This window comes from Colobus angolensis, unplaced genomic scaffold (assembly GCF_000951035.1).
Source record: "Colobus angolensis palliatus isolate OR3802 unplaced genomic scaffold, Cang.pa_1.0 Scaffold5, whole genome shotgun sequence".
Taxonomy (NCBI): domain Eukaryota; kingdom Metazoa; phylum Chordata; class Mammalia; order Primates; family Cercopithecidae; genus Colobus; species Colobus angolensis.
In genome coordinates this window covers 30860181-30882033 of record NW_012118487.1, presented here as the reverse complement: position 1 = coordinate 30882033, position 21853 = coordinate 30860181, and the positions used below count along the sequence as shown (strand labels likewise).

Sequence of the window (21853 nt, the reverse complement as noted above, 5' to 3'; positions counted from 1 at the left end):
GCAGTATTTCTTTATAACAAACTGGCTTCAGGAAATTATTAATGAAGGGTTAGGAGGTTACACAGCAGCTAAGCCCAGAAGAATGTCTGTGCAAAGAGAGAACTACCTATTCAGAGGGGAGGAGAATTGTTTGGGGAGGACTGGTAGTTTGAAAAGGAATTTCTTCCTAGCCAAGAAATTTTCTACACTGTGCAAAGCCAAAATAAAATGAGTCACAACATTTCACATTTCCTAAGTGTGTATTACTAGAATGACTTTTGACTTTCTATGGAAATCAAGGATGGCACAAATGAGAAAATAGAACTGTTTCCCCTTCCCCTATGTCCCCTTGAGGTCATACCTGAGATGACATGAGGTCAGTCCCGGCAGAAGTTATTAAGAATTGGAGCACATATATTTGTAACTTACACCTTTACCTTCAGGAAAATAAGCAATAAGCATAACAGGAAATAAAAATAACTTCACTCAAAGGTACACAAGCACCAGCACGGCCAAAAACCACCAGCAATACCTACGACAATTTTCCTAGGCTACATATGTATCAGAAACAGTCAACTGTTTTAATCAATGATTATGAAGGGGTCTCGAGTATGACACCCCAAAATATGCCTTTTTGGCATAAGCATTATTTTGAGCTGAAGACAAGTAAGAATAAACAGATCTGGGAAAAGTTCTCTGTTCTCCAGTTATCTGCCTAAAAGTAGTATATAAATTTTCCTTTTTCAAGATGACATAAAATGCCCCTTTCCCCTCCATTCCAGGATGAGGAAAGTGACCCCTTAGCAGAGACAAAGCTGGTGCTGGAATGAGACTGTATATGCAGACTTAACTAAAATAAACTTACTAAAATAATATTATCTGTTATGATTAGATAATAATATTAATTTCCCCATGTTTTTAGTCACTTTCCCAAACTTCATTGGTGCTAGCAGCTCAAATCCCCTTTCTACTGTCTAGTCACTTCTCCACAATTTATCATCATTTGTTAAAATGGTATAGAAAATTCCAAGTCTAACTGCTTTTTAAGATTTTCACATCCTTACTTTGAAGTCCTTATGCAAACAAATTTTAAAATATTAATAAAACTAATATGCCTTTTCTCCTGTTACTCTGTCTTTTGTCAGTTTAATTTGTAGGCCACAACTTCTAAACCTAAGAGGTAGAAGAAAAGTTGCTTTTTCCCTCTCCACTATAGTCCAATAAGCAACTTGAAACCAGTGTTAAATTGGAAAAAATCTATTTATGCTCACAAATACACAGAACTTCAAAATGTTTATAACTGTTGAATTGCTAAATGACTACAAATTTGTGAAATAAATAAGAAAAAAATTCTAGAAGTTGGCAAAAAGAGCAAAATTAAAATGACAATTGATATAACAAATAAAATCAGCAGTTCACATTTTTATACATGTAAAAATTCACTTATTGAATCTTTCAATTTCAGAGTAACTACCAAGCCCTGATCTAGGCCCTATGGATATGACGGTTTATAACCAAAACAGGCAGAAGAGAAAATATCGTATATACTTCTTTTTCATCTCATTGTATTTTATCTCCAGAGGTAGATGCTTCTTACACCCTTCTCTTCATTCACTAAACAAATAATGTTAGAGTACTGCCTGCCAGGCAAGGTTCTAGATCCTGAAGACAAAGCAGTATGATAAAATAAATAAACCTCCAATAACAACAACTAAAATTTCAGGCTTCATATATCTTACATTCCAGTGACTTAATAAAACAATGTTCTCACAACAGTGTTTAAATTTATTCAGTCAGTTTCATCGTAAGGTTTCCTTCTCTCTGTAATCAAAGTAGGCAAATAGTTTAAAGAAAATTCGTAATATATATGTTCCTGTATTTATATATAATTGCTTATAAACATGCCAGGATCAATTATTTTTAATTTAATTTTTGCAACCCTTATTGACCATACAAGTTGTGATTGTGGAGTTTTAATATTTTTGTTTCTTACTGAATGGACTGTTGGCAAAGGCAGGTCTCCCCTTTGAGATTGGTGCACGGGGCAGAAATTAACCAGGATTTCTGAGTGGTTTCATGTTCAAGGTCATGATACAAATTTATCAAAAACAATTCAAATGGTGTGTGACACTGAAAAGAGGGCATCCCCTGCCTCTCTTCCAGAGCCAGTCTTAATTTTGTGATACTATTCTGGACAGAGAAAGGTCCTTCTTAATCTAGCTAAAATCTGAGCCTGAATACCCACTCTATGTTACAGGGAAAAAAAAAAAAAAAATCCTGGCTTTCTTTGAAAGACTTCATTGCACAAGGGATCAAGTCTTTCCTAAACTCAGATACAATCAGCCTCCAATATGCTCCACATATACAAACTCTGAGCCATTTCAAGCATAAATTTTAGGAGTAAAGAAAGTTCCAGTGAATGCCTAAATAGATAGGAAAAAAGAATATTCTTCCTCCAAGAATACTTTTCTGATTCAAACTTTCTTCCCCCAAATTAGAGCACTGACGACCATTAGTCACATTATCTTATTTGGGGTATAACCTGTTTTAATATGTACACTGAAATGAAACAAAATATGTCCTCTTTATAGCATAAGACATAATATATTTAGGCAAAGGAATGCATCTGCTGGATTTTAAAACACTAGAGTTTCAAATAATCAAAACTGTATTTCTAGACCTTTTCCTACATGCCTGATTCTACCAATATCCTCTTTGTGCTTAAAGAAGTCATGAAGCAGCCAGAAACAAAGAATTTCAAGTCATAAACTAACGATGGAATTAACCTAAATTATAGGTTAGCTATTACACACTGACATACAATGATACTGCCAAGTTTCTTCAAAATGTAATACTTATTTGTTGTCATTAAGCCACTGGGGTAAATGGCAACATTTATAATTATATAGAAAATCAAATAGAAATCATTAAGAACATTTTAATGAAAGTATATTTTTTTGTTACTCACTGAAATTATTGGCACCATTGAAACAAAATCTATTAATGTTTTAAGATATGAACTACGCTTTAACCTGGTATCTACTGCAGTACAAAGAGCTAATTCACATACAAAATGTGAAAATCAATTTTGGCAACTAGACTAGAATGTAAATAGCACAGGCCAATTCTCCCCAATGCCTAAGATATTTCCTGATAAATGAGATTCCTAGCACTAAACGTTTAACAAATTGATCTACTAATGGACTGCAAAAGCCAGTAATCTTCCTCAACCTTCTATTAACACCAAGTAAATTTCCTTGGTATTGTTTACTAATCTGTACAGGATTTAAACACCCTAAGTAATCTGTTTTTATTTTTCCAGCACCAAAATTAGACATAATAAGGTCAGTGAAAAATCTGTGATCATTTTCAAATTTGGGGCACAAAAAAACACTGAATAATTAGTCTGAAAGAATATGGTACAGAAAAGTTTGTTTTCTCTTTTATCTAGGTTTAAGACAATTATTTACAAATAAAGCATAATGAAATTTGTATTTTTATGGAAACACCAAGCGAAATCTTAATAAAATGTTTGCAGTGCCAACAAAAAGCCTAAGCACAATATTTAAATTACTGAACTCAAAAAATAAAATGATTTCTTAAATATCTTGGATTCTACCCCTTAAGTAAAAGGATTTACATAGTCAAGCTTCATTTGCTTACTTGGGAGTTACTCTTTCAAAATGTCTTTTATCCTGTAAACGAGAAAGCCTCCCTTCTTGCACAAAACATTCCTCACTTTCCAGTCACCAATTGTTTGGAAAAACTTTCCCTTGAAAGAGATATAGGATCATCTCTCAAAGAGCCAAATCAAACAGCCAACCTACTAAAGACACCTAGCAATCTGGTTACTGTCCAAATTGTTTCCTAGACTAAAGTCAACTAATGGTAAAGGGATCAGAGGAGTCTGGGATTCTAAAAAGGTTCATTAAGAATGCATTCACATTCAGCAAATGTGATATGCTATTTGGTTTTTCTATTATCTTTCTCATTTATATTGCTCTACAAGTGCATGACGATGCTATTATAATTTAAATTACTAGATATCTTTGTCTTGAAAAAGCAGAGAAAAAGAGAGGTACTCTCAAGAGTGGTTCCGAAACTTCATTGTTCTTAAACTTTTACCAGATGATAAATACTTTAGAATGATAATACTTTAAAAGTTGCCAGAAAAAGACATAAAACATGACTTCCTACCAACAGTACGTGTGTCTGTTTTTGACGAAAGTGGTGAAACCCAGGTTCTCTAAGAGCATAAGACATAAGACATGAAGGCTGAACTTTACCCATCTAAGAAGCCGTCTATGTTCACTATCAATACCCCCAACTCACCCCAGCTCAGGAACTAAGGATACCAGAACACAATGGCCTGGATACATTACATATGAAAGCACAAAAGCAGTCTCTATCCCCACTAAATGCCATTCCTTCTCATGCTGGCTGACTTCAAATATGAATATAAATTAAGACAATTCACTCTGCCTCATAGAGAGAAACAAAATGAACAAGAAAATAAATAGTCTGGTCTCTAGGGGTACTGAATATTTTTATTGTCTTAAATTTACTGGGAAACATAGGCATAAACTTGTGCAGTCTGGGCACCATACTTACGTAAATAGCAGAGGGTTATGGTTTCAATTTGGTTGTGACACCATAAATATTGGCATACCGAACATGTGCTTACTGCCATGAATTTTGAACTCTCTCTCCAGGGTCTGCTTCTGTTTTGTCCACATGCCAGAACTAAGGACTACTTAGTTCTGCCCATAATCTCATAGGATCAGAGCTGAGAAAATCAACTTCATTTCCAAGGGGAAAAAAACTATATTCTTTGAGTGACTTTTTAAAAGACTAACTTTTTCAAGATCTTTGCCTTCCCTGGGATAAATCACAGTTGTCAATCTCAAAACCTCAAAGCAAAAAAGAAAAACAAACTAAAAATAAGAAAGCACATGAGTTATATCTTACCTTAACTAGAAAGAGCAAAAGGGGAAATAATTCAAAACAAAAAATACGTCAAAGTTACTGAAAATGAACTTTCAATGGTCATGCTCTTCTCTATAATACATTGATTGCAATAAAACTTTATCCTAAAGTTCCCTGTTTAAAAATAAGTTTCCTGGAAATGATACATTTCTTTTTCTTATTGAGGAAATAACATTCTAAGCAGTCATCATTATAATTTTGCCAATCATGTTCTTTGTGCATTCATTTTACTCAGTCTAAGCAAAAAGATTGAGGCTCTCCAGTTAGCCCCTTGTAGTTCCTCAAAATGAAGCCAGACGTTAGGCGCATCCCCCAGCTGTGAAATAAGGCATATGACTCGTTTAGAACCCATCAATGATGATTTATGACACCAGATGCCAACACTGCAGCAGAACAAGCTGTGTTGGGTCTAAGTGGGCTGTTTTCACTTCACTTAAAAGATCTACCATCCAGTGGGGCACTAGGCTAGAGATTATTCAATATTTTATTCTCTGACACTTGAAAATTATGGAAGATTAAAACGCATATATAATTAGAATCCAAGGTAGAAAGTGGTCAACTCTGCACTATTCTGAAGGCAGACATACCAGACTGAAAGAAAGAGGGAAGGCTTTATGCGGTGGAGAGGGGACCAGTCAGACAAGGCCTTAAATCCATGTTGGCTTTGAACACGCAGCATAAAGGAGAGATGACGGTTCCCTTCCATTCCACACCCCAGGCACTACCTCACTCGGCTATTTTCCCACTATCTGGCATTTGAAAGGCTGTAAATGCCTTCAAACTGCGGTCCCAGCCTCTAGTTTCTCTGTCCTTTACAATCACCCTGAAGTACCTTTATTTTGGAAAGAAAACAATTACATATTTGAAATTTGTATAGAGAGTAGGTCTTAAATGTTTTCACCACCAAAAAAAAAAAAAAAAGGATAACTATGTGAGGTGATGGATAAATTAATTTAGCTGCTTTGTGGTAATCCTTTTGCAATGTATACATATACCAAAACATTCCTTTTAATATGGTAAACATACGCAGTTTTTAATTGTCAGCTATACTCAATAAAGTTGGGAAAAACACTATTTGCTGATAAAATAATAATACGAAAAATGCAAAATGTGTTTAAAAAAACAAAAAATCAAATCTGATTTATGAATATTTAATGATCTGTATAGGTGTAAGAATATACACATAAACAAAAAGACACACCCTTATTATTAGGAATTGACGCAGAAGGCTATAATCATTACCCATCAGCCAAGGTCTTTTGATGGCGCCCTATCATCTCATGAGTCTGCATCAAAACATGCTCTTAGTATGTCAGACAGAGCCCTCAAAATTAATGAATAATATTTCAATCTTCTCACCAAAAGCAGTTCATTTTTGAATAGGCTTTGTGCCCTCTCACAAGTCTGCACCTTCTGCTTAGAACTCTCTCTTCCTTTCCTGGGGAATTATTTATCCTTCAAGACCCTACTCAATGATAGCCCCATGAGAAGCCCTACTTGACCCCAAAACAGAACATCCCTGGGTCCGTGGGCATTCTAGGCATATGTCTAGTGCAACATGAACAACACTGATTATGAATATCCAGCACACAAAGGACATTTTGTTTACCTGTTTTCAGGATGTGACACAGTAATCAGCACAACAAATGCTTTTGTGTATTGGCTTAAATTAATTTATTGTTTGAGAGTTGGCAGAGCAATACATGGGGTCAGGAAAGTACAGATCTCTGGGGTGAGCAGAGGTCAGTTTTGTGTAATCTTTGTATTAGAAGACTGGGGTGACAGCACAGTAGTCACGGAGAACAACAATGTAGACTCCTTACTCTCAGTGTGGTCTTCAGTCCAATGGCATTAGCATCACCTGTGAGATGGTTACAATGCAAACTTCTAGGTTCCACTCAAGACCTACTAAATAGAATCTGAATGTTAATACGGTGATTTGTACGTATATTAGAGTTTGCGAAGCACCAATCCAAGCTTGACTAGAGTAGACACAACCAGAACTCTATTATAAGAAGATTATCTGACATTAACCTCCTGCAAATGATCGATTGCAGGTGACAGGGCATGGGAAAAGCCTGAGTCATAGAAGGAAGAATAAGAACACTTTGTCACAGTTTAGGTCATAGGTAACCAGCACCTGGTTTGGGATGATAGTGAGAATGCAGACATTTACAAATGTAAAGATAATTATTTTACCTAAAAACAGATTGTGGAGGAATAATATTTAAATAGGACAAAATCTATTAGTTTTAAGTTGCTTTCTCAGACTTGGAGTGCTAAGAGCAACACAGATTATGAGAAATAGTAAGTCCTCTAAATATACATGTTAATTTGATGTTCCAACGGAACTGAGGTTTCCACAAGAAAGGGACCAGGACATCCAAGTGGCAATAAGACGGATTTTCAAGAAAAATGGCAAGAAGCTGTTCTATGCATGCTGAATCCCTCACTTTATCAAAAATTATCTCAAGGATCACTTCCTCCAAAACTTAATACCTACTTCCCTACCAAATAGGCTCAGTTCTTACTGTGATTATTTGGTATGTGGCTTAATGCTCTACAGTTATTTCACCTGTGTTACAATATCAACTGTACAAGAACTTTCTAAAATAGAAGGCTTATCTCTTGCTACACATTTAATCTTTTCCAGTCCTCTGGCTCTCTCCCAAACCTCCAAAACAAGCAAAGAAACAAAACATGTTTCCTTCCATCCTGGAACCACTATCTCCTTCTCTCTTAAAACCTTGATGTCTCACTTCCTCACTTTACTCCACGTCCATTCTTCTACACGACTTATTACACGGAAGATTTTTTCTTTGTATCAACCTGGAAAAATCAGAGACCGCTCATTGGTCTTCATTTTTTTCAGTCTCTGCTGTATTTTATCATATAGGCCAATTTCTGTGATTTTTCTCTCTCTCCTTCCCTGGCATCCTTCACTACCTGCCTTGTGACTGCACTGACTTTTTTTTCCTTCATGGCTTCCTCTTCAGGGAATTTCTTCCTGTCAGATTTCCTTTTCCTTCTGACCTTATTCTTCAATGTTGAGCAACCTTCATTCTGTTTCTCTCTTGTATGTACCATCCAGAATCAGATTTAATTCATAATTTGGCTGCCCACATCACTGGGATGGGAGGGCCAATAAAGGAGTTCACAATAAAGCATGAAGAATCACTCTTCTATTTACTCAAGCCCAAGTCATACATCAAAGTTCCTCCCTTTGTGCCTCCTATTTCCAATGACCTTCCCACTGAACCTACTTCTGAGGTCTGCCTCAAAACAAACTACACTTTTGATTGCATGAATTTCCCACACTTCCTTACTGTGAATATCTACTCACCAGGTTTCCAGCTGCCAAAATCCTATCCCACCTCTGATTCTGCACATGCAAATGATGCTCATCTTTCCTGGCCCCTTTGTTCAAAATATATATATATATATATATCTCCCCTAACAACTTTTCTCAGCCTTTTCTAATGGCCCTGCTAAATAATCTTGCCTTTCTCTGAATTCCCACCAAACATGATACTATCGCTTCTTTTCCTCTAATATACCTGTGTTTTTCTTTCCCTTTGACTATAAACTACTTGAAGGCAGTGACTAAGCCTAATTTCACTTTGTATTTTCCACAATGCCTCAGCTTCAGACAGGTACCTAAGGCAGAAAGGTGTGAACTGTTTTCAGGATCACAGAAAATCCAGTTTAAATGTAGATCTTAGGTTTCTTCATAGACTTAAGTCCATCAAGTTACTCATTTTAAAAAAAAAAAAAAAAAGGAAATAGCAAGTCACACATTACACAGAAACTATAATATCCACCATTGTCCGTTGTTTTTTAAGCCTGTGAGGCTGAAGCAGTTATTTCTGCTGCCAAACTTCCAGCAGTAACACTTAAAAGTTGCCAGTGTGGTATGATGCCATCAGTTTTCAAAACTTAGAAAGGCTCATTGATTTTTACTAAGGATTTCTTACACAATCACTTCCTTTAAGGCCAAATGAGCCAACCACGACTGACAGAGGTTACAGAATGAATAAATGTTATGGTATTGACATAAAAATTATTTCGTTTCCTGTGCTTACTTCAATTTCCAAGTTTATTTCTAGCTCCCATTGCCACTAGTCATCACCATTAATGCGCAGCACGACATATTTTTATACATCCACCCACCAACTCCCCTTTATTGAACCATTTTGGCACAATCATCATACCCAATTTCAGAGAAGATAAATTGATATCCTAATGCAATAAAGTGGCTCTGCTAAAAACAAGGTAACTTGGATAGGACTTATTGCTCATTTCTCAAGACAAATGAATCTCACACTAGGGTGGTTATAATAGCAGTTTTATTACAAGACTGGCAGAATGACAGTAACTATAAGTCCTAACTGTTAGATTTTTTTACTTTACCTAGTTGTAGTTATAAGTCTACTCTTGTAAGCCAGAACAATTATTTTATAATTAGTTTAGACATGTCTGAGCCCAGAAGGAAAATTTCTATTTCAATCATCTTATTTTCCTTGAAAAGAACCTAATGACACCAGAAATCAGATCAATTCAATCTTCACACATGAGTTTCTAGCCATTTTTCAAAGTTGAAAAGATTTATAAATGCAATTGCTGAGAATTTTAGTTATGTTTTCCAACTGCAATACAAAATAGCAGTAATGGATTTCCATGCACTAGACGAAAACAAACAAACAAAAAATAAGCTTGCAACCTCATTCTCAAGGTAGAACATGGTCACCATCCTATAAAACATAAAACACACCCCTAAATTTGGACTGCAAATCTATCACTTAAACATCTAGTAAATGACCCAATTTGTTTACATGGCCCTGTAGCTTTTTATGGCCTTTCCATAAAGAAGTTATTACATCCATTCCCTTTATTTTGTTTAAGAGTGTTTGAATGAGCCCCAGAACCACAGGCTAGTTAAACAAGCCTTCCTTAGATGGACGTGGTCTCATATAATTCACCACTACCGGGGAAATTTTCAGAACAATGTTTGTAGTTTTGAAACACCACACATTCCTACACACCAAAAGTATTTCCAGTGCTTTATGCAGTCTTAAATGTTCGGCAGATATATTAAATAAGTCCTATTTTTCCATTTTTCCAAGTAAACTTGTGGCATTTACACTTCTTCCAGAAGATTTGCACCTCTGAGTTTTTGCTACAGTAGGTTGGCCACTCAGAAATGACTGCAAACAAAGATTGCAAGGGAAATGTAAAATCCAGACACCCTAATTGATTTCCTAGGATGTAAATGTTAGTTCTAAAAGGAAACCATTTTAAAGCTGTTAGTTTAATGGGGTGGCCAACTGATGCCTATTAAAAGTTATCAGTACAGATTAAAGATAAATTTTCCACCATGAAGCAAAAACTTTTTAAAAATAAGAATAGAGATGATTTAATTACTAATTTTTTCTTTGTTATCATGGCTTATAACCTCAAGACTGCTAACATTCTAAAGAAAACACAGATAAAACTACTTTTTAAAGGGTTAGTATTTATCAATTAGGTATCTCAACTCAGTATCTCTCAGTATCTTAGCCAGATTGTGACCTGGGAAATTGCCTGCTATTTTCAGATTGCAGCTTTTTCTAGAAACGGACAGTTTTGACCACAGTGACTAACACAATGCAAAGATACAGTGGAACCCATTTTATATATATAACTGTTATATATGTATATATACACACACACATATATAACTATAAATTTGGGATAATTCTACAACTATGCATTTTGTTACTGACTTTACTTTTATTTCTAAAAAAAAGTACATTATTTCTGGAGGTCTACATGAAAATGTATTGCCTCTACAATACAACAGAACAGACTTCATAGCCTACTATAACTTTAGATGCAGATATATATATAACTTTAGATGCAGATATATATATACACACACATAATATACGTGTGTGTATATATGTTCTTTTTCATTTGTAGCTCCAGAAATAGTGAGCTTTTGTTTAGAAATAAAAGTAAAGTCAATAATAAAATGCATAGTTGTAGAGATGTCACAGCCTATTGAAAACAAAGAATCCCCTAATGCCTTTTATTATCTACAAAATTAACATATTTCCAGCAGAGATCTGCCTCCAGGACACCCCATCTCAGGTTATGGATGTACAGATCTATATTTTTCATACCAGCATTATCCAACTTTTTCTCTTGCTTTTATAGTACTCACAAAACCACCAACTACTATAAAATGTACTCATCCTTTTAATGGGTAATCCAAAGGCAAATCACACTCTAGTAAGAGAGAGTCTTTAGTATGCTTGCATAGAACAATCTGAAAATACTAATCATTACTGTGTTTTTCCTATGTTCTTTACAATTTGTACCCTGCCTGTCATTAGATCTCAGGTTTAAAGTACAGTAAATCAGAAATGAACACTGCAGGTTTCCCCCTTTTCCCAGACCCAGCAAGAAATTTCCAGTAAGAGAAATGAATACTTCTTTTTTCTAATTTGTTCACATCTTACATTTTAAGCAAATGTTTCTTCTTAGCACACTGATTTTAAATATCATCTGCTACCATAGCAAAATAAATTATAAAGCTTTAATGACTCTCAATTTGCATTTCTAATCACCCTAGACTATGAATATATATGGCATTATGGGAAACAAGCTGTGATTTATTCCTCAGCAGAAAAAAAAAAAAAAGATAAATAATTATGACTACTTAAAAGACAGATGTCCTTATAAATACGCAGCAAAATAACTGCCAGAAACAACAGGAGATAAGTACCACATAAGTCCAACTTCTGTTGTTAATGGTTTCTGATCTCTGCGGTGACTCAAAGGGCAGGTGCAATGGCCAACTGGGCATATTTAAGCACAGAAGTATATCTCTATCATGCAAACACTGAAATGCTTAAAATAGTATCCACTCATGAACAAGGATTTCCTAGAATGCAAATAGCATAGCTTCAAAAAATGGCATGGCATCAAGAAGTACATCCACCAAGAGAATTCAGTCATTTCAAATCCTTAAATACCACAAAATCTTTCCAGCATTTATATACACGGGACCCAAATGAAAGTCAGTGGAAAAACGATGCAGATACTCAATGAAGAGTAACCTCATAGCAAGTAATTTTCCACAAACTTGGGATCTTTTCCTCCTAAAATTGTTAAAACTGTTTTCTTTGCCTGTGATGTAACAGCTTCATTACTTTAATTCAGGGTCCTGGAAGCTGCCTCCCTTTTATTCCAATTGCGGATCTTTCACCCAGCCTCATTCCGCATGCCATCCGTTTTGTGAATGAAGTGTGAAAACAGCTCTTTGTTTACATAAAGCAGGTAATACAGAGTAGTGTGGACACAGGCTCAGCTCATGAGAGTGGAACTGAGGCTGCGCAGCCTGCCCTTCTAACCCGTTCACAACTTCCAAACATGCCTGATGACTGAAAAACATTCCAGCAACAAGTAGTTATCTGCACACACCAAAGCAGAACTCCGCCACTGCCTGCCTGCTGAGAAAGGAACTGAATAGGAAGGGTTTTGATGGAATCTTAAACATGAAGACTTTTCTTTTTGTTCTGTTTGTTAACTGTCAACCCTGCAGGAAGCACACACAGCATCAGGGCCTTTGAATGCACAAGTGCAGGACATCTTTCCACTTTTTCTAGCCTCTCTTCACTCTCAACAATGATGCTTCTTGTCTCTCGCCCATGATATACCTCTTCATGTGTCTATTCTTTTCCTCAGGCTGTTCCCTTAGACTAGGATTCTTCCCTCTTTTTCCCCTCTCAGACCTGCTTCAAAACACATCACCTCCTCTGTGGGAACTTTTCTCCTTCAACTTCCCTTCCAGACAAAACCAACCACTTAATAAATCAATAGAGCATTTTTGAAGTGAAATAAAGCACTCTGTGTTCCCACAGCACTTCGAGCACAAAACTAATAGACCATGAAGTAACAAGAAGGATCTGCCATCCTCTGACCGAGTTTCTCAAAGGCAGGTCTGCATCTTCTTCTCTGTGTACGCGGCACCTAGGGCAAAGCTTAGCAAAGAGCACATGCTCATAAACATTTGCTGAATGAAAACAATGTTCTAATAAAACATTAGACCATTTAACTTAAGAAGGAGGAGGCACGTGGCTCTGAGTCCTGGCTTGGAGTCAGACCAATGTCCAAACATCTACCAGCTGTGGGACCTTAGCTAAGCCACTTAGCCAGTGAAGCCCTGGTGTTTTTCCTAATACCTCACGGAAAGTTTATAAACTGCATACTATCTGCAAACATTGAGGACAAATGTGGCACCTAACAGTCACTCCTGGAGAGTCATTATTAAGCAATGCAAAACTAGAAGCTTACTCAGAGCCCTTTAGACTCATGCAACTACCCCCTAAAATGCATCTATATCCTGCTGCTGCCGGGTCCTTCCTGGCAGTTCTTACTGGTTTATCATCACACAGTGTATATAGTAGAAATGTAAAGCTACATCCTTGTACTTACCATTAAAATGCTTTGTTCTGTTTGAGAATGTTGATTTCCCTTAAGGAATCAGACCTCTACTTTGTCTCTGCCCCGCCCCACAAACCCCAGCAACAATCCAATACATATCTCAGTGGACTAAGAAGCAACCCACTACTATTCTAAAGAAAAAAATCCAGCTGGGCACGGTGGCTCGCCTCTGTTATCCCAGCACACTGGGAGGCCGAGGTGGAAGGATCGCTTGAGCCTAGGAGTTCAAGACCAGCCTGAGCATCATCGTAAGACCCCCGTCTCTAAAAATAAATACAAATATTAGCAGGGAGTGGTGGCACACACCTGTAATCCCAGCTACTTGGGAGGCTGAAAAGGGAACATCACCTGAGCCTGGGGAGGTCATCAAGGCTGCAGTGAGCTATGATCACACCACTGCACTTCAGCTTGGGTGACAGAGTGAAATCATGTCTCAAAAACAAAACAAAACAAAATGAATATAAAAGGGGAAAAGCTAAGTATTAAAAAAAAAATCATAGTTTGAAAATAAAAGAGGAATTAAGCAGAACAGCAAGGGAGCAAATTTAGAGAAGACAGCCTGGCAAAGATGGTCTGGTGTGGAAACAGGGCAAATAACCGTCCCAGGAGGAAGCTACTCAGTCACCAAGGGATGACAAAAAGTGGTTTGAAGATGGCACATGAATTCTAACGAGAAATCTGATGACAAATAAAATTAACAAAACTAAATTTAAAATGCATTCCCATGAGGTAAAAGACAAAATTAGCTAAAGCTACCAAAAATATCACTTATAACAACTTGGCTTTAATTATAAATGTAGTTATTACAGTTTCTCTTTATAATGTTTAGCTCCCTTTGTTTTCAGATTTGGGAACTTTGCAAACAAAAAGTTTAAAAAGGTAAATTAAAAATATTTTAGGCAAGCCATTCAAGTTTATAGCTATGAATTTATTTTCTGAGGGTCTTGACCTTAAAAAAAAAAAAAAAAAACTTGAACTTCTGAATAGAATATCCCACAGAATACAGTGTAAATAAAAGTTAAGGCCACTCATTAAATATATTTCAAAAATAATAGGTTATACTTTCTAGCGTTCACTAAACATGCTTATTTATTCATTTTTATGGCACTTTTATCATTAAGACATCCTGCTAAATGAAATGTTAAAATTATTACCAAAAAGTTTCCTTGTGGAACCAAGCATGGCAATGTCAGCCATACTCTTCATCACCATCACTGAACAAACCAAAATATTAAAATAAACATCCTTTATCTATATACCTGCTTAAAGTATGGTTCTAACATAATGGTTACCATTATAAAGGTAGTATTTCCAGTTATTTGCCAATTTGTCAGATGCCTACACAAACAGAAGTGTTACTATATGTGTGTGTGTGTGTGTGTGTGTGTGTGTGTATATATATATATATATATACACTGTTCCATTTAACTAATGGGATTATTATAAGATTGTTTCCCTTACTGTTCCTGTAAATATTTTGGAAGCAACAAATTCCTACACCTCATCTTCCAATCTGAAAAGCATGCAATCCACTAACATAATAAAGAAATGCTTTTATAAAAAATATCTGAATTTTGAAACTAGGATTCCATTTGCCTAACTGGTTCTCACATAAGGAAAAATATATCACCACTTTAGCAGTTTAATAGTGGCTCCCAAGTGACCTTGACAAAGTCAAGTCAACTTCCGCTGTCTAGGTCTCAATCTTCACACCAGGGAGGATAAGCTCCTGGGGTCTTTCTAGCTCCAACATTCCTCATATCACACATGCTGCTGAGTTCTAGCCTGTGCAAGTTATCCTTGAGCCACAGGTAGAATACAGAAAGCACACAGATTTTGGAGGCTTGTCATCTATGCAACATTTTCAAGAGTCACACAATAGTCCCCATCTTCAGAAAATATAAGCCCATGCACAGCAATGACACTTTTAAAAGAGTAACCAGTTCTAGGAAACCTATCCATTTGCCTGGTACCTACTCACTTGGTAACATCTATCTTTATCAAGAGTAAAACGTGGTACTCTGATTGGCACAACCCATCACTACCAATACATGAACAAGCATATCTTCCTATTTAAGAAGTCAGGCAGTGTGCAACTTCCAAGACCAAAACGACATTTTCTTTTTTTTTTTGAGGCGGAGTCTCGCTCTGTCGCCCAGGCTGGAGTGCAGTGGCCAGATCTCGGCTCACTGCAAACTCCGCCTCCCGGGTTCACGCCATTCTCCTGCCTCAGCCTCCCGAGTAGCTGGGACTACAGGCGCCCGCCACCTCGTCCGGCTAGTTTTTTGTATTTTTTAGTAGAGACGGGGTTTCACTATGTTAGCCAGGATGATTTCGATCTCCTGACCTCGTGATCCGCCCGTCTCGGCCTCCCAAAGTGCTGGGATTACAGGCTGAGCCACCGCGCCTGGCCCAAAACGATATCTTAAAAGATGGCCTGTTGTTAAGAGTTAACACCATAGCCTTTCTTTAATAAGATACTAACTACCTCCAGAACCTTTCAACAGATGCTTAGCGGGCACACTCTCTGCCATACCTGTCTCAGGTGCTGGAGTTCCTATAGGAAGCAATTCAAACAAGGTCCACACTCTCAATGACTTAGATTTTACGGTGGGGGTGAGGGATGTCGGTAGATAATGAATTAATTAATAAATTAACAAGAATATCAAGGAGTATTAAGTACCACATAATTAATAAATTAACCTTGAGAAGATAGCGGTGGTTAATTTAGATTTAGTGGTCAGAAAAAAGACCTCTCTGAGAAAGTGAATCATTTAATCTAAATGATGGGAAGGTGTTACCCATGCAAGAGCAGCTGGTTAGTGTTAGCCAAAGAGGCAGGGGCAAATGACTGGAGGTTGCAATTGCATGCTGAGTGTGCCATGTCCACCTTCCCATCTCTCCCCAGGCCATAACCCTTGAGGAGCTAAAACCAAAAGAGCTGCAGGAAGGGGGCTTGAAAGAAGCCATACCCCTTCCTTACTCCAGGTCCTCCAAGTCATGGGTCAGGCATGAGCTGCTAAGAAGAGAGGAAAAAAGATAGAAATTTTAACCCCAATAGGAACTAAATTGTCCAGAGCTAAAAGTGTCAAAATGCTTAACAATCAGTATGGTAGAAACACTGATCCATCAGGACAGAGGCCAGCAGGGTTGCAGAAGTATCTTAGAGGCCTTGAGCAGTACCAGGCATTGGAATTTCTGCTTCATCATGTGTTGGTCCATTTGTCTTAAAGGAGTTGCACTAGTCTCTTCCCAACTCATTGGAAATATTTCAACATTTCAACATTTTGGTAATCAGTATGGTAACTAACACTGGTGCATACTAAATGATTACCAAATATTAGATGTCTTCTTAGGAGATTTAATAAAAGGGAGATTTGAAAGATAAAATCATAGCTAGAGGTAGTGGTGATGAAAAATAATACAACATACAGATTGTTTACAACTGATCTTAGCCAAAAGATAAAGAAGCAACAGGGATTGCTTAATAAATGAGTTATATAGAGATTACATAGAGTTACACAGAGTTATATATTCTGATTATGTATAATGCTTCCAATTAGAAACACGAAAATCAGAGTAAGTAAATGAAGGGACTTTATGACTTCTACCATTTTGGTTGACACAAATAGAAACCTATGGGGAAAATTTCATCAGTCATGGAAACTTTTTTGTTTTTACTATGAACGTTACGAATGTCTTGATTCATCATTACTTATTTAACATACCACCTTATCATTAGAATTTTGTTTCTACAAAAGGTGCAAAAGTTTATAGATAAAACTTAGAATCTTACCAATCTAAAACTTGAAAAAAACATGAAGTGGAAGTTAATATACAGAAGATATTTAAGAAATAAGTTTCAGGAAGAGTGAAATAAGAGTAGACAAAGCTAAGGTTTCAGTGCCTGAGCAGAGCTACAGCTCGTAGAAGAGATGGCAGCACTGAGGGAAGTTTAGTGTCCAATCCCATCCTCTATTTACAACGATTTAACAAATGATATATTAATCCCTGAGGCTTCCTACAAACCAATCTAAACATCTTTTAGTGGTAAAAGCAAAATATATCATCCATCCAATATCTATGATTACAGTTGATACAGAAGAAAAATTACCATATAATAGAGCTTTTTAATCACCTACTGTGAAAAGACAAAATTCATCATTACATAATGGCACTGTACTTGTTCAACTTCCTCAACTATCTCAAACAGCAGAGAACCAAGAGGAAGTTTTTTCTCTTTTTTTTTTGTAAAAAAGCCTTTAAACAACAAAAATAAATGTCACAAAGGTCACGCAATAAAACTTACAGGGAAACTTACAGGAAAGTCCCTTTAGTCTGCAGTTAGAGCCTACTTACTCGTGGACACTGTTCTAAATATTGTGGTTACCTGTTTTTGATAAAACAGAGATTTGAAGTTGCCACCTAAAAACGATGGTGAGGGGATTGGACACCTTTTTTAATTTTCCATTTTTAACTTAAATTTTGTTAGATACAGGCACATTGGCAGTAGGAAGAGAAAGCTGGCACTGATAAAAAGAAACAGAAAATCCAGGAACACAAGATACAGGCAAAAGGGCATGACCAGCAGACCAAAGTAAATTGCCCCACATGCCACAAAAGTCCTTGAGAAAAAGAACACATACAATAACTGATGTTCATAAGACCAATCGAAGCAAATAGCAGCATATTCCAAATCCAAATTCAGAATGGCTAAAGAAAATGAGAAAAAAGAATACGCACGCTCTTGATCTATGAGTAAACTAAAAATCACTCACCAACAACACAGGTAGAAGAGGCATTCCTCCACCAACAACTTTGTCATTGACATCTCTTTGTGCTGTATGCAACAGACAAAGTAGGTTTTGTTTTGTTCCTGAATGTATGATTCTTTCTGCTACAACTCAGAAGCACCATCCCAGAACTTAAATCATTCCACAATAGGCATTCTCATCTAAACCAGTGTGCACAAAATATGAGTATTTTTCACCATGATCATATACCAAGTATACAGAGCAGACACCCCCCAAGCAAGTCAATGTTATCTTTTAATCTCTTTCCTCAAGTTAAATCTGAAAACCCTTGTTTTCATATATGAGACAGGGTCAGAAGTAAGGTTAAAAATTAAGTATGGTTTATGAAGTCAACTTATAATATTAGAGGATAAAACTGTACAGTAAAAGTGGCAAGAATTGCAACCCAACGGTAGGTCAAAAACCAGATACCTAATTATAGTGTAAATGACACTAACCCTTCTGAACCATGTCCACATGATCCAGTCTAAATCCATGTATGCGGCATTGGCTATACCCATCAATTTCCAATTCTACTTCCTCTTGAAACACCATGTTAATATTAAAACTGAGCAGCCAGAGGTAACTGATTGAATAAACACCATTAGGGACTTTAGAATACTCAAGAAAAGAGAGTATCATGACGAGGGGTCCTTGAAGACAAGAATGAGCTGCTATAGTCATATCAATTTGGACATTTCCGAGATAGAGAAGACCGTTCACAAAATGATTCAATGCACGAACTGGGTCGATGGGATCTGGGCCAATGGGATCTTCTATGTGGTATCCTCAAGGAGGGTTCATATTTACAGGACTGTATAACTGTCAAAATTCAGACAGCAAGAGGCCAATAAAAAATCAATCATAATTCAGTATGTGGGCAAAAAATTACCCACATAATGGAAAATTTGAAAGTCAAACAGAAGAAGAAGTAGTAGTACTAATGGTAATGGTAGTAGCTCTAACAAATCTGACTACATTCCAGGGGAATCTTCTTCAGCACCCACCTGTTATCCTCACATCTTCAAACTTTGACGTACAAAAAAATCAACCCGAGTATGTGCAAGAAAATAGCTCTATATTGCCCCCTAGTGCTGGCCAGTGCCACTTCTCCTTGGGCTAAAAACTACAAGTAGTTCCTCTACTTCTAGTTACTTCCTGCCGCCATCCTTAACATAGACCAACCCCTAAGCATAGCCCAAAACTCTACCCATAGATTAGGAAACAAGCAGCAATTTTTGGCATCATGCATCTTAAGAATGGAAATGGCCCAGCTTCGGATGGCAACAGAATGTGTGTGGCCTGGATTAATGAACTCATCCCTGAAGGTGTGAACCTACTTGGGTATGACCACATGCTTCATGACAGCTCTGGGCCCCTTACAAAGTGATGATAGCATGTGGAACACAAGAGAGAACTGCAAGGAAAGGACAAAGAGAAGCACAGGTTAGCAAAGAGATTCGGGGAGATGCCAAGAAAGGCTTGATAAGACAAGGCAATAGGAGAAATGATATGGGACAGGAACAGTAAAAAACAGAAGCCAGGAAGCCAGGAATATTGTGCATTGTTGTCATTATGGAGGAGCTTGTCTAGTAAGAAGCAATATTTTGAACTGGACATTTATTTTACATGGGAAAGAACAAAGGTTGGTCTGATCTGTTTCCTGCACTGGTACAGCTGGTGCTGTGGCTCCTTTGATCACTTTCCCCCAGTCCTCTGCAGCTACTGTGATTAGAGATAGATCCTTAGGCTGCCCTTTGATCAGCAGCTCAAGGAGCCTGCAGGTGCCATGTGCCATCACATTAGCAAGTTGTAAGAAGCACCACACTAATATTGGCTGATAAATGTGATACTATGTCTTGCTGCGCAACAGCAAATACAAATAATGTTTGCAAAAGTCCGCAGAATCCTTGTTTTATCTATTTTTGTACCCTAAAACTTTCTGTGCTTTCTTAAACATGAACACTTCAGAGAGTTTAAATTCAAAGTTGAAGGTTTGAAACACCCCAATATGAAAAGGAAAAAAAATCACTGTGACTTAAAACTATAGCACACCCCATTTTAATTTTGTAGTTATGCCACTTGTGTTCATTTTGCATGGTTAATGAAGTGACAGAATCCTTGCATTCTGAATAGATGATATACAAAGCAGTAAAAACAGTATATTCCTTTTCAAATAACAGTAAGAGCCACCACTTGTAAACAGGGCGTTAAATATTCCAATTTTAGACAGCCTACATGAACATTGTGGTTTCATGTGCAGTATAAAATTTCTATTTACAAAGTATTCTCAAAAATGACTTCATAATGGTAGATGAAGAGAAAAAGAGTTTAGAAATTGAATGATGTAAATCATATGGGTTCAGAGGCTAAGCAAATTACACACCCTGAAGCTGCCCTGGCTTTATGAAAGGAGCCTTTCTCCAGCTCTGTGCAATCCCAGCCCAAGGGAACTTGCATCTGAGAGTTTTCTAAACATTTCAGGTACACTTGAAAGCTGAAAGTAATTCTCATTTCCTATGCAGGATTAAGTCGCTTCCAGCACACACAAAATAGCAGTCATTCACCAACACATACAAAAACACACCACCAGAAAGGTAAGGACTTCAGAGTACAAAGGCAAGTTTAAAAAACAAAAAATAGGACACAAGAGAAATACACTTTTTAATTCCTCTAAAAACGACCACACAGCCTCTTGACCTCTATATTTCCTATCTACTCATTGATTAATTGATGACTTCGACCTAGAGTGCTTCAATTAATGCGGCTGATACATTTCCTGACGGACCCCCCTCGCCCTCCCCAAATCTGAGTAAAGTCAAACATGCCAAGACTCATTCATTTTGGATTCGTTTTCAGAGGCAGTTCTTGAACTTCTAACTCTGGCAATGAGCGAACCTGCAATGTGCATTTGAACTGACGTTCACAATCGCTCCCAGAATGTCCTCACTCTAACTGAGGCTGCAGTGGCACTCACATTGCCCTCTTGGAGCTTTGTGGCAGCTCCCAAAGTTGCAAACTACACTTAACCTTCAACAGTCCATGCCAGTGAACGGAGCGCGCATTTGCATGTAGAGACCAAAGATACCTTCGCAGTCTGGTGTACATCACATACCAACGCACAATGCCAACGTTAACACACACAGCGAGAAACAAGCAGGGGGAGAATGGGGGAAAGACTCACCGTTCTGTTCCTTGTTGCTGGAGAACTGGAATTTACTACTCAGGTTGGATTCCGCCTGAGTCCCCTGTCTCTGGCCGGCCAGGGCAGATGTCAGCAGGAGAAGCCTGAGGAGGAGCATTTGGCTGACTGGGACGAGAGCTCACTCACGGCGGGCACTTTGGAAGCAGCGACTCCCGAGTCTCTTTCACCACCGCCAGGGGAAGGCTGCACTGGGGTGGAAGCGCCGAGCCTGCTCTGGCAGCAGAGAATCGCAGGGTAGTTTCCACATAATCCCATCCAAAACTTTTTCCTAGAGCCCTCTTCTGTGTCTCCAGTTTTTGAAAAGGATCAAAGCAAAACCTGGACCTGAACCAGTTTCCCAAGGTTTAAACAAATCCTGAGCTGTGGCGAAGTGGTGGGGGTGGGGGTGAAGGCGAGGGAGGAA

General features: G+C 37.5%; 1 protein-coding gene across 1 annotated transcript in view; it reads right to left on the bottom strand.

The window, feature by feature from the left end:
- Window positions 1–21853, bottom strand: part of PDGFC (platelet derived growth factor C) — a 216685-nt gene extending 194832 nt beyond the window's left edge. The window contains exon 1 of the mRNA XM_011959725.1: window positions 21430–21853. Coding sequence (XP_011815115.1) covers window positions 21430–21547 — 118 coding nt within the window. The 5' untranslated portion in view covers window positions 21548–21853. The remainder of the gene's footprint in view (window positions 1–21429) is intronic.